Source organism: Pipistrellus hanaki (genome assembly GCF_964339955.1).
Source record: "Pipistrellus hanaki genome assembly, chromosome: 8".
NCBI classification, from domain to species: Eukaryota; Metazoa; Chordata; class Mammalia; order Chiroptera; family Vespertilionidae; genus Pipistrellus; species Pipistrellus hanaki.
In genome coordinates this window covers 79,225,431-79,239,058 of record NC_140510.1, presented here as the reverse complement: position 1 = coordinate 79,239,058, position 13,628 = coordinate 79,225,431, and the positions used below count along the sequence as shown (strand labels likewise).

Sequence of the window (13,628 nt, the reverse complement as noted above, 5' to 3'; positions counted from 1 at the left end):
TTTTTCATAAAGGTCTATTATTTATATGTCACCCCTGTCAGCATTTAAAGTGTTTGCTTTCATTCACTTATTGGATTCTGTCCTATAACTTTTTCCCAAATTAGATTCCTTTCTGCGCCTTTGACTGACCTGCTGCCTTACCTTGTTCCCTGATTCTGAGTGTGGCAAACGGGCTGTGGAGCCCGCGGAGGAGGGATGTGTTAAAAAACCGTCAGAAAATGTAGTCCTTTTAGTCGGACTAGGGCAGGCTGAGCTGCATCGTGGGGACTTTGTGTCACCCTGTAAGGCAGGAATCTTTGACAAGGTAGAGTTCTAGCCATGAAAGAAAACAAACAAAAGCACAAAATAAACCAAACTATGAAGTAAAAGGAAATTTAAAAATGTATAAACTTATAAAAATTAAATGTACATTTTAAATAAGAACACATGATAAACGGTTATAAATGATGACAGAGATGTATTTTTTTTATGAGAATGAGAGATTTTCATTGAATATCTCCTTTTAACTTAGGAATATTCATATATGAGAGTACAGATTAAAATATTTTTTATGCATTCTATGTACAAAGTCTCTGACTAATCCATAGATCTTACATGATACTCTCTTAGATGATACTATCTTGTGAGTTTGTTGGAAATGTTCCTTTGATAAACACAGCTCTTAAGATGTATATATAATTAATATCGTGGTCACATTTCAACAATTTTGGAATATGGTATAAGCCTGGCTGGTGTGGCTCAGTGGTTGAGCATCGACCTATGAACCAGGAGTTCAAGTTTGATTCCTGGTCAGGGCACATGCCCAGTAAAAGGAAATGTTTGCAGACTTGATCCCCAGTGGGTTGTCTGCAGGAGGTAGCCAATCAATGATTCTCTCTCATCATTGAAGTTTCTATCTCCCTCTCCCTTCCTCTCTGAAATAAAATTAAAAAAAGAACAAGGCATATTTAAAATCTAATAATTAAAATATTTTTAAGTTGATAAAATATATATTTTAGATTATATACATTGATTTTATCAGAAAACTGCTGAGTTTGTATATATAAAAGTTTATTTTATGAGTAAAATGCATACTGGGGATGAAGTTATGCCATAAAATTCATAACATTTTCATTCATGGACCACAATTTGTATGATGTGTTACAAATTCCAAAAGGGAAAGTCAGCACTGAAGAGACTGCCCACGGAAAGCCAAGGCTGACTCTGTAGGTGTTGATAACCCAGGGGGAGACTGTGGGCAACTTGAAGTAAGTGGGGTGGATGCCAATGGTTTTGAAAGTAAGCTATGCTGGCATGCCCCGTGTCTCTTGGGAAATTCTATTAAATATGCAGACAAGTATGACAGAGCCAAGGATATCTTCAAATCATTAATATGATTTAGTTATTTAAAAATAGCCCTCGAAACCGAGATTTTCTCATCTCAAGTTTCTAGCTCCCGTAGCCGCTTTGACAGGCAGAACCTGGCACTGGTGGCACAACCCACTTCCTGCTTTACAGAGCCAGCACCTGGTCTGGGAAGTGTTAACTGGGTCAGCACAAGTCATTTTTTTTTATTTTTTATTTTTATGGATGCTACCCACAAAATAGTGAATTTCAAAAGTGTGAATACAGGAAAGAAAAATGAGTGACTGAATTGCCACAAATTATAAAAGAAACTATTTATCTGATGCTAAAACCAAAACCAACATAAAATGAACAAACAAAAAATCAAAATGAAATGAAGGTTTATAGGTCAGGTTCACAATAAAGGTCAATTGAAAAATCAGAGATAACTATTCTGATGAGTGTACTGAATATCAAAGAAAAATAAAAGTTTATCATAGGATTTTAAGGAACAGAAAAAAAATAAGGTTACAAGGAATCAAAAAGAGGGATGTTTAGTGAAAAACAGCTGGAAAGAATGGTGGTCTAATTTTCCTCAGAAAAATGAGATGGGTATTTACAAGGGAAAAGGTTCATTTTGTGTCAGAAGATGTATATAGTTTCGATCTTAAGTGTAAGCATTGAATGCCAATTCCTGTTGAATTATTCAAAGGCAAAGGCACTTTTAAGAAAATTTTCTAAACATTTTTCAAACAATATACACTGAAACATTTTTTCCTTAATGGGGGAAAGCTCAAATTTACTTTCCATATCTGCTGCCAAAGATTTGTATAATAATAATAATAGTAATAGCAACTATCACTGTTAAATGCTATGTTCTAGGCACTATTTTATAAAATTACTATATTTAATGTTTACAGTTAACTTATGAAATAGAAATTTTTAACCCTTCCATTATTTTTGGAAAATGAAGACACAGGAAGAAAAGATAATATAGTTAATATTGGACCTAGTCTGTTCTAGCCCTGCTCTTAAACACCATCACTGACTAGTTGCTCATCAGAAGCAGAAGGTGAAGATATACAAATCTTAAAATCACAATGTTTTCAAAATAAACACTAATATTTATCAAACCAATAAATGGATTCTATTGCTTTCTATATGTTCAAGACTATATCTGAAAACATCTAAATAAAAATTAAATATATCTATTTATATTTTTATCAACATAAAGCTCCTTGTGTTCAGGATTATATAAAAGTCTGGCTGTTATTAAAAATGAATTCCTATTTTTCACAATAAATAAAAAGTGGAAGTCTAAAATCTTACTTGTTTTTAAAAAGCTAAACAAAGAATTGTGATTCACATATCATACATGTTGGCTGAGAACACTGTGATATGTTACTAATTAACATCATTCAAATGATCTGTTGTAATTTTAGGATTTTACAATTTTTCTTTCGATAAGAAAAGTCATGTTGACTTCGGTCTTCTGAAGGTTTTTAAAATATGGTTAATAATATAAACATAAAGTTCACAAAATAAAAACTAAAAAAGATTTTAAATATATAAAGGAGTTAAATATCATCAATACAAGCAAATTAGAACATTAAGATATTTCATCTTCATAACTTGAGAAATATAGAAAAAGTGTAGGAATAGCTAGTAAGAATGGTGAACGTGGGTGCTTTTATATACAACAGGACATAAAAGTCAGTAGAATCTTAATGGACGACAATCTGACAACCTTGATCAAAAACTTTAAATATGGGCCTTCCTCTTGAAACAATAATTTCACTACAGGAAATACACAAGAATGCATTTATAGGATTTAGCAAAAAATGATTTCTGCATAGTAATATTGCTAAAAATAACAAAAAATAGTGTGAATAATAGGGAGTTAATTAAGTATATTCTATGAATAAATAAAATGCAATGTGATATAGTCATTAAGATAATGTATAAGAATGCTCAGTGACATGGAATTCTGTTTACTGTTTAATTAAACAATTGATAGATTGTGCTTTTGTTATTAAACCTATAATTGTGTAGGAGAAAAACAAAGATTTTTACATCAAAATGGTAACTGTAGTTGTCTTTAGATAAGGGGATTATAATATCCTTACTATCTTTTGCTCATCTGCATGCTCAATTTGCTCAGATTCTTATTTGGTAGACATAATAAATATGTATTATAAAATTTAATTTTGTGTTGACTATAACGATTTATCTTGAATCTATGAAAACAAAATAATTGGGCTTCCCCCTTTTTACCAGATCTCTGTGATGTTTTGTCTTCCTAATAAAGAGCAGCCCTCACCGACGACAAGTCATTGCAGAAGACATTGAGACATGCCCGAATGCCACCGAGAATCATTCTGATTTACAACGACAGTTAAGAGTAAACAGCTAAAGTCTAAATTTTATCTAAAGTTAGTAAAACATAGCCACTAATACCAAGAGGATCTTCAAGTGAGGAACAGGGAGAACATTGTTTTACTCACAGAGACTTTGTCCTTTGCCTGTTTAAATGCACTGGGAACCTGATACGAGTCACCGCCTGCTGCTGCGGGAGAGAGAAGACACAGGTAACCCCAAACTGAATGGCTACACACCACACACATGCTTTATTCACGTTGGACAGTTTGTTGTGTCAACTAATGCAAAGCAACATTTTGCTCATTTTGAGACTCAAACTCAGTAACCTACAGAAACCTGAACAATAACAACACTCCACTCTAGGGTGTGCTCACTAAGACAGCCCCAGGTTTTACCAAAGCACAGGGAAGCACACCAAATAATTTCCTGTTGGTTACCAATGCACCTTTACATTATTACTACATGAGGATAGATCCTTTAGCACGGGAGTCACAGAATAGCACTCGGATTGCTGTAGAATTTAAGGAAGAAGGGCCCGCCTGGTTTCTCCCGTTGGCATAATATAAAAGAGAGCTCATGAAGATAATCCCCAAACCCTCTTTTTGCAGCTATTGGCATACCTACAGGCACTTCTGCCTTTCATGTTCCAAAGGCTCTTGGCCAGCCAACCCCTTTCCCCTCCGCACCCTTTCATGTTACAATACGAATGACACACTTATTCGATGTGAAACATATCACATGAGCAGAGAAGGGAAGCAAAAGAGGTTGTCACAGAGAGAAAACATGAGAGAACTTTGACTTTGGTCGTATAGAACATGCCCTACACATGAACTGACTGCATGGAATTATTACCACATCTGTTACTGTTGTTTCTCTTGCTACTCTTTCATACTTCTGGCGTCAATTTGAAAACTCCGTTATCTCCAGGGCATTTTCTGTGGATAACTTACCTGACTTGACTATAAATATCTCTCACGACTGAAAACAATCCTTTGCGTTTTGGAAGACCATCTGCATTTAAAAGTTGTGCTTAAAAAGGAAGACACAAGCTTGCGTATTTACTTCCTCCTTAATTTTCTTTCAGAAAAGAGAAACCCTCAGTTGGGGGCGGGGGAATCCTTATCCGTATACTAGTAAGCATTTTGCATGAGTTTCAGAAAGTTCCTTATGCCATCTGCAGCTCTAACACAAAAATAATTACTGTCTACAATATGGTACGTGCTATTTCGGATTGGTTAGTAAGATTATTCACAGATTCTGGAACTGACTTTTTTTTTTTTTTTTGAGGAAGACGCTGTGAAAATGATGTATCCTTACTATTTCTTTCTTTCTTCCTTCCTTCCCCTCCCCCCAGATTTCTGTGTCATAGTTTGCTACAAGCCAATGTCACCCTGTTTGGTGTATGCTTTCTGACTGAGTACCAACCTTTGAATAGAGTAAGGAAGATCCCAATTAGTACAAAGATCTTGACTAGAAATGACATGTAGGTACTTCACCACACCACTTGACATTTCCTCTGAAATTCCAAAATCCTGATATATTCTTTCATTCTTTCAGGTAGAATATAGGATTTTTATGCCCAAATCAAGAGTTTCTGCCTGCCCAAGTATCTGGCTAACTAGAAGGAAAATTGAATGTTTAATGAAAAAATGAACTAAGATGTGGATATAAGATTTAGAGATGGCATGTCAATTCCTAACTATTGAGTAGAGTAACTCCTCATCCTGAATCTTTATTATCAGTGTTTGTGCACAATGGTAAGTCTTCCACTTTCAAATACCACCTTTGAGACTAGTTCTTGAAGAAAAGCATATTAAGCGATTCTGATATGAAGGATACAAATACAAAATACTTGAGATATTAGCAGCTATCATAAAATCATCAATAATCTGGATTTCTTTTTACAAAAGTTAATGCTGCCCTTAACATTTAAAACCATCTGAATGTTTATAAAAAGGCACTTCTAATGTAAATGGAAAGCAAAATAGTCCTTCCTGATTTCACAATCTGATATCTAATTTTGTAGACTGCAAGTGTGCCATTTAAGAAATGTTAAAATAAAATATGTCATAGATTAAGATTATCATAGTATAATTATACATGTAAATAAATGCTTAATACTACAATTTAGGAATGGAGCTTGCATTATAAATATTTTATGGCTTTTATATGATTTGCGCTCCTTCATTCCATCACTTTTTCAACAGTAAAAAAAGAAAAAGTATATTTGAAGAAGAAAAAAATAAGAAGGCAATAAAATAGAAATACACCTAAACTCTAAGAAATTCTATGGGGAGAGAGAGTTTTATCTTTGATTACTGAACAATGAATAATATAGGACCCAACACATTTAAGAAAAGCCCAAATGATGGAATATCAGCTGAGAGATACATCCCATAGATTGAAAAACCTTTATAATTTTGTATCTGAGAAATAAAATTTGAGATTACCAGATAATTTTGTTTCCTCCCCCCACCCCCCCGTCATCCAAAGCCAAGTAATTGTGCAACCACTATTTTAACTCAGATTTGCTTTTCATTTTCAATCTCTAAATCACTATGCATTCTTGGTGGCTTTTAGTAAGTTCATCAACATCAGTAACAGATTTGGCAGTAACATTTTAGAAAGCAGGACAAATACATATGGGTTTAAGCATGAGGGAGATAAATAAGCAAAATAATGAGAATGCATACCACGGTTATATTCATCGCCATCGTCTACCCAAACACACAGAATGAAAATAGGAGTCCCCAGAACGTGACACTAGAGCACAATGCCAAGATACAATCACTGTTAAGTCTGAGCATGACAAAGAAACAGATGGCCATGACCTCTTCTGCAGGGAGGGAGAAGAAAAAAAAAAAGAATAATGATACAAGACACGTAATAGCTGAAATCGTTCATGACTACTGAGATACTTTAGGAAGAAAAAAATAAAATGAAGAAGCTGCTACGGTAATGAAATTTAAAAAACAGAAACGAAACAAAACATGTCTATGTTTGCCAGCCACATTGCAGAATTGAACAAGTCACCTGTCGTTTTCCGCTTAACACAGGAGAGCTGAGTTGGTCTAGTATATTTGATAGCAGGTTTTAAAATGAATTTCCTGGAAGGAGAGTGGGCCTGAACTTCTGTTTTTTTAGCAAGTTCAGCCTTCTTATAAACTGCTATGAATAAGAAAACACAGAAAAGCATACCATCAGGAGAAAAATAAACACTTGGAACAAAACCGAACAAAATTTCATTCAATAGTTACCACGGTTAGAAGTTTCTTCTATGAAAAGAGTAACAACGAATTAACGTCACAAACATTTTTAAAGAAGTGATTGTTAAATGAACCTTTTTTCCTTCTCACTTCATCTCTGGAGACTGTGCTAGGTTCCTTTTTAGCTACTTTTCTTTCCGGGGTGGAAATTCTGCCTCTCCCGGTTTTAAAAGGCTTTTCTTTTCTATGTTTCTCGAGAGATGGTCTCCGAGCTTCCTTTTCAGCTTTCTCCTCTTTAGGGATAGTTTCTAACTGTTCTGTCATGATGCTCCTATCATCATCTGCGGATCAAAGCAAATCATGACAACAAGAACAACAAGAAGAGCATTAGTAACAAGTGTGCAGAACCCTTCATCCATTGAACAAAATGCAAAAAGAAAGAGACAAAGGGGCGTTTTTAAAGGTTTAAAATGAAAAAAAAAAAATCCATTAGGTTATGGGATTTTCTTTGGGAGCAGAAAATTAAAAAAAAAAAAAATGCACACCTTGAGTGTCCACCCAGAGGCTGTCAGCATCCATGATGGAGTCATCAATGGTGGTCTCGTCTTTGTAATCATCATAGGTTTCCGTCTTGTACTCTGAGAGCCCAGCCACTTCTCTCTCAGGGGAAGCCGGAGCCTTGGGGGCGCCATCCTTGGGTCCTGCCTGGGCTTCCGCTGCCTCTTCTACTTCCAGCTCCTCCTCGGCCTGGGCCTGAGGGGGTGGTCTCCTCTCCACCTCCGGCTGCTCCAGGGCTGCGAAGCGCACGCTGTGGGACCCGGACTCCCCCTCATCGGTGGTGGTCTGCACTACGGTGATGAAATCGTCCTCGATGGTCACCACGGACTCGATCACGCCTTTGTGTTCACCCGGGCAGGTCTCCACCATCTCCTCCCTGGCACCGGGGACACCCAGGTCGGCAATCTGCAGGGTGTCCGAGCGGAAGAGCAGTTTATCATATTCTCCCCGCGCTTCTATCTCTTCTTCCTCGGTTTGAGCTTCTGCTGGTTCGGCCTCGGCGGCTCCAAGCAATGGCTCTGTGACCTCAGAGGGTGTGATGGAGATGCCTGGGGTCTCTTTTCTCTCTTCCTTGGGTGGCTGAGTAGATGCCAACTGGACATCCGCACTCTCGTCCTGGGCTAACTCGGCCTCTGAAACAGCAGGGGCACCAGGAACTTCCACGGACGATTTGAAGGCGATGTCGTCTTGAATGAGAGAAGATTCCGGGGAAGTCTCCTTCTTGCCCTCCTCAGGCTTCAAGGACTCCATGGTCAGGCTCTCATGCTCTCCGCTGGACTCGTAGGACTCTTCTTTGTCCACTGCCTCCTGGTGGACCAGGTCAGGCTTGGCCACCTTCTCCTTGACTTCCATCTCGCTGACTTTGGTGCCTTCTCTCACGTGGCCTGACTCAATGCCCATAAACGCATCTGCCTCCTGAGGTGCCCCGGATAAGAGAGTGAGGTCCTGGGGGGCCTCGAATTTAGGCTCTGTTGGCTTTCCAGCATCTACGTTTAGCCCTGAGGCCATCTGTCCAAACTCACTGACTTTAATATCTAAGTGACCCTGCTCAGCTCTCTTTGCGGCAAAATTCAGCTCTGATGCAGCTTTTTTGGATGGTTCTGCTTCAGCTACCTCTGGCACTGAGCTGAGACCTTTCTCTGTGTCTTTTGACACTGTCGGTTCTTTGGCCAAGGCATGCTCATAGGTTGTTCCTAATCCAAACGCGTCAACTTTGTCACCAGCCTCTTCGGATTCCCGGGTATGCTCTTTTGAATCAGTATGTTCTTCACTCTTTTCTAGCACAGTGTCCAACTTATCACTGGCTTTCCTCTCCAGATCAAACTCCCTACTCAGTCCTGGCTGTGGAGACACGTCTTTCTCAGCACTGAACTCATCTCTCACTCTTCCGGCAGCTGCCAATTTCACTTCAACCAAGGAAAGGTCTGTGGCCAAATCTCGTCGTACTTTATCATCGGTGCCTTCGTAAAAGGAGCCACCCTCTCCTGATAAGTTCTCGCTATCCTGGACAGGTGATGGGAGGGGGACGGTGTACTTATTGAACACACAGTAGCCCATGTCTTCGAGCTGGCTGTCCGCCTTAACAATGACGTGGTTCTCATCAGTGACCGGGGGCAAGCCAGTGCGGTTCTCCTCAATGACATTCCCTGATGGGACCGACTTCCTCCTGCCAACCTCGGCGTCTGCACTCACAGAAGCTAGTCTTGACCTTGTGCCCGCCAGGTCTAGCATTTCAGGCAGGTCGGGGGCCATGACAGCACCGTTTTTGTAATAATCTTGGGGTAGGAATGGCGATTCACACGCTGTCTCGACTTGAGCGTTTCCCTCTCTGGTGGCTTTTCCCTCCTGTATCTGTTCTTCTTCCTCCTCTTTGCTTTCTATGGGGAAGCAAGGGGCCTTCTCCAGGGCTGGGGTGGTGGCCGGCAGGTAATCATCGCCTTCGTCCATACTTCCACTGGTGTTGGTGAGAATGTCAGAAGCCAGAGGAGAAAGGTCATGCCCCCGGCTGAAGTTAAAGCCAAGGGCTATGGAATCCAGGCAAGACATGGGCAAATTGATGGACATGCTTCTCTGTTCTATTGCAGACCTACCACCGAGTCCTAAGCTCCTGCTTAGTGTCAGGTCATCCTTATTCTTGCTATGGAGATCTCTTTTCTCCCCATACACTTTTGGGTCAATAGTGAACATTCTTTCTTGAGGAGAACTGGGCTCTTCAGGTAAATCGGGTGGGTAACTCTTTGCAAGAGTGCTATAGCCTGCTTCTGGTGCTGGAGCGCCGGGCTGGGATTCTTTGCCTGCCTGAAGCCCCTTGTCACCACGTGTATGCAGGGGAGATACGGTATCAAAAGGCCCTTGGGCGCTTTCTCTTGTGTCGCTCAGTTCATAGTAATCACTTCCTGGCTGGAAGCTTTTTGTCACTTCTTCTTTCAAGGCAGACGTTTCAAAGTACTTGGACATCCCCGACTTATCTTCATAAAAGGGCACGTCAAGCTCAGCTAATGTTGCAGCCCCAGCTCCTTCGACTTTGTCACCTTTGTCAGCAGCCTTTTCTTCGAACAGATCCTCGATGGCATTCTTCTCACTTAGCACAGCGGGCTCCTTCTCCGGCGCTTTAGCGGTCACTGCTTGCTCCAAACTCACAGGGAATGACTCCTGTTTTCGTGTGTCTGTGGCAGGCTGTTGGTCTTTCTGCTCTTTTGAGAAAGCATGCTCTGGGGAGGGCTGACTTACACCTGCTTCTTTGTCTGTCGGTTTGGGGGGCTCACGCTCTTTCGGCATGGCTTCTTTGTCAGGAACGGCTGTCTTTCCCTCAAGCTTTAGCTGAGATTCCTTTTCAGTCAGTGGAGATTCCAGACCACTCAGGGTGGACGTCTCCTTTTTCTGCACACTGTCTTGCTTGACGGCTCCTTTCTCATCATCCAGAACTTTCTCTGGGACACATTCTTCTACATCCAGTGTGTGGGCACCTCTGGGTGAGGGGATTGCCTCTGAGGCTGGTACTTCTGCCATTTCGTAAGGTTTATCCTTATGGGACTCTTCACTTTTAGCAGTGTCTTTGGCAGTACCTGGGCCACCGGTTTCTTCCAGAGATTTTTTGTCCTCTGACTGTAACAGGGCCGGGGAAAGAGGCGACGCTTCTTCCACTATTTCATTCTTCATCACATCTGAAGGGAGAGTGAAGCTTCCACTGTGGAAAGGGCTCGGCATGGGAGAATCAAACTGTCTCCCTTCCCATTTCGGGATATCCTCGAACACATCTGTTTTCCTCATGGGTGTCAGAGGGCCAGGAGATACCGGAGCAACTAAACCCCACTCATCCTTCTTTGTTTCCACTGGCATTTCGATGAACCAGTCCTTTTGTCCTTTTGGAACTGGGGTTTCTGGAGGGAGATCAATACCTGGGACCACCAGGCTTGGTTCTGCCTTCGGTTTCGAGTCTTCTGGGCCGGCACCAAGAGGGTGCCCGAACAGAGTGAGAGGCACTCTCCCTTCTTCCGGGCCTTGTCTGTCCTTTTTATCTGAGGACACTTCCCTTGTCTCAGGCTGAGAAGCTAAGGCAGCATGTTTAAGATCTTCACCAGGCTTGCTTTCCTTTTCTTTCTTGGCTAATGGCTCAGGTAAAGAGGCAGTCAATTCCTGTTGATCATGGAACTCCATCTTCGAGGCTGTAAGTAAACCTGAAGCAATTGGGTTGATTTTTTTTTTTTTTAAACAATAGGCAAGTGCTTTCAGGCAGTAAGCTTAAAATTATATTTTGAAATGACAAATGAATGGCAGGGTAAAAAGAAAAAAACTATGGAGCATGCACACATTCTACCCATTTAAAAATCAATATGAAAATGTCAGGATTGAGATATAGTCGTTGCTAAGATGAGCTCTTATTGTGAATTAATGCATACAGAAATTGTAAGAGAGGATATTTTGACTATTCTTTTGTCCTTTGTTTAGTCTCTTCTAAACTGGGTGTGATAAGTAGTATAGTAGAAAAAATGTAGATTTCTTCTTCAGATAAAAATTGTGAATTAAAGAATACTGATATGTAGCTATTAGGGTGCAAAACTCATATACACATGTATATATATATATATATAGGACTAAATATGGAAAAGGACTGATTTCTACTGAACTTATTGTTTTCTCATTTAAAAGTAAATTGGTAAGCCATGGGCAGAGATCAATTCATTTATAATAAAAGTTTATGATTTTAATTATCTTGATCAACAAATTTTGGGGGTATTGAACAATTACTAAAATTGTTTTTTTAAATTCATTAAGATTAAATTTCAGGACTATTAATAAATATTTGTTATTGACTTTATATGGTATGGTCTAAGAACCGACAAGTCAATTTCTATCATGGATTCAAAATTCTTAACAAATATTACTTAGTCTTTATGATAAATATAAGAAAATCTGAATTATAATGTTAGTCCTGGGAAGTTATACAAGTAATAAAATTTTAAAGAGTGTCAACTCTATAATATCTTTCTCTCCTCGGTCATCACCTCATTCCTCATTCCCTGGCACACAATCAACTGGAAGTTTGCCTTTAGAGATGCTCCACAGGAATACATGACTCTGTTTTTTAACTTGTTCACCAGTCAAGAAGGCTTCAGAGTCTCCCTTGGTTCCAAGGTTAAAGGTACTTCACTGTGGTCACTAGGACCAGATATATTAATCTGGAAAATATCCGGGGGGAGGGAGGGGGGGATAATAAAATCCAGTCATCTCTTGAAGAGCAAGTGTATGGATCATCATTACCTTATATACTTGTGTGTCCTGTTGTAACAATAGAAAAAAAATAGTTTATGAACTCCTAATAAAGATCAGATGAATGAAAACTCAAGAGATATGGGGATGACCAAAGGGGTTGGCTGCCATGGAAAGGAAATGATATGAGAAGCATCAGCGGGAGCTTTTAAGGAAACCAAACCAGTCCTTGTTGAAGCATAAAAAAAAAAAAACAGAGCATATTGCGGTTGCAAACAAAAATGATTCTGTCATTGAAGCCTCCATGTGCGAAAACTCAACTCTGCGACTTGAAACAAAAGCATATGAGTTGCTGTCCCCAAAAGAAACAAATAAAAATATACATGTATTAGCAATGTGACTGGCAAACATTTGAGATGAGAGGGGGCGGAGGGACAAAAAGCTCACACAGCATCATCAGCCTGGCTGCAAAGCGGATTGTATCATGGCAATGTAAACCCAGGAGTCAGCTGCAGTGGTGGCAAACCAAGCTGCCACAGGGCCCCTGCGCAAGCCACCCCTCTGCTCGGCAAGCCTGTCAGTGGTGTGGGCTCACAAGAAGCCTCGGCAATGGGATAGCATTGGAAAGGCATCAGGCCGGTCAGCTGCTGGAGAGATCATTTGCAACAAGACACATGCACATCCTAAGAAAGACACACCTTCCCCGGCAGAGGAAGGGGTTTTTACTTCCGGAGACACCTCCGTGACCTCTTTTACACTTGTCTCCTGCGGGGCCCCTGCGGGGGCACTCTCCTCGGGAACTCTATGGGCCTCCAGCCTAGATTCCACTGTGCCCTCACCGAGGCCCTCGGGTGGGCCTGAGACCTTGGCAGCCCCACACTCTTTCCCGGGCTTCTCTTCCTCAGCCACTGGACCCTCTAGTGCTGCTTCTTCTTAGGGATGAAAAAGACGTTGACATCATGACCACAGAACAATGCACACAACCACAGACATATTATTCAAGGCACACGTTCAGCTCAGGAGAGTTTCTTTTACCATTTGGATGAGAGACTTAATGTTCGAATGCAATGCAGGCTAATGACTGCTCGGAAAACTTGGGTAGAATCTGCTTAATAATGATGCCTTTGAAAGTCTCATGAAAAGGTTGTTTATCTTAAAATTTGAGAGCTGAAATGGTTTTATTGCTCTATTACCACTTGTAATATGGCAACATAAAACCAGGAATCCACTTGGTGGAAATGGCAGTGAGTTGCACACATGTGAGAAGCTTGTTGGAAGGAAGAGATGGTGCTACCAGATAACAGATGGAGGTGAAAAGACAGATGCATTGATGTACTGAAAAAAACAAACACTTTGCACTCGTCAGACACGTGCTGTTTTCTCCAATGCACGAAGTCCCTACATATGAATTTCTGATCACTTTATTTAAAACATGCAAACTTTGCTAAAGAA

The 13,628-nt window shown here is 40.2% G+C and overlaps 1 protein-coding gene across 30 annotated transcripts in view; it reads right to left on the bottom strand.

Moving 5' to 3' along the window:
* The window catches only part of MAP2 (microtubule associated protein 2), a 223,386-nt gene that overhangs the window by 19,473 nt on the left and 190,285 nt on the right, over window positions 1-13,628 (bottom strand). For 5 of the 30 annotated variants that reach the window (XM_084892947.1, XM_084892936.1, XM_084892963.1 and 2 more), the window contains 6 exons: window positions 12,875-13,108; window positions 7,454-11,143; window positions 7,043-7,249; window positions 6,736-6,870; window positions 3,828-3,889; window positions 142-312 (listed from right to left, as the gene is read on the bottom strand). In XM_084892947.1, the coding sequence (XP_084749073.1) occupies window positions 142-312; window positions 3,828-3,889; window positions 6,736-6,870; window positions 7,043-7,249; window positions 7,454-11,143; window positions 12,875-13,108 (4,499 nt within the window). The remainder of the gene's footprint in view (window positions 1-141; window positions 313-3,827; window positions 3,890-6,735; window positions 6,871-7,042; window positions 7,250-7,453; window positions 11,144-12,874; window positions 13,109-13,628) is intronic. The other 25 variants (XM_084892937.1, XM_084892948.1, XM_084892940.1 and 22 more) reach the window with 10 other exon arrangements.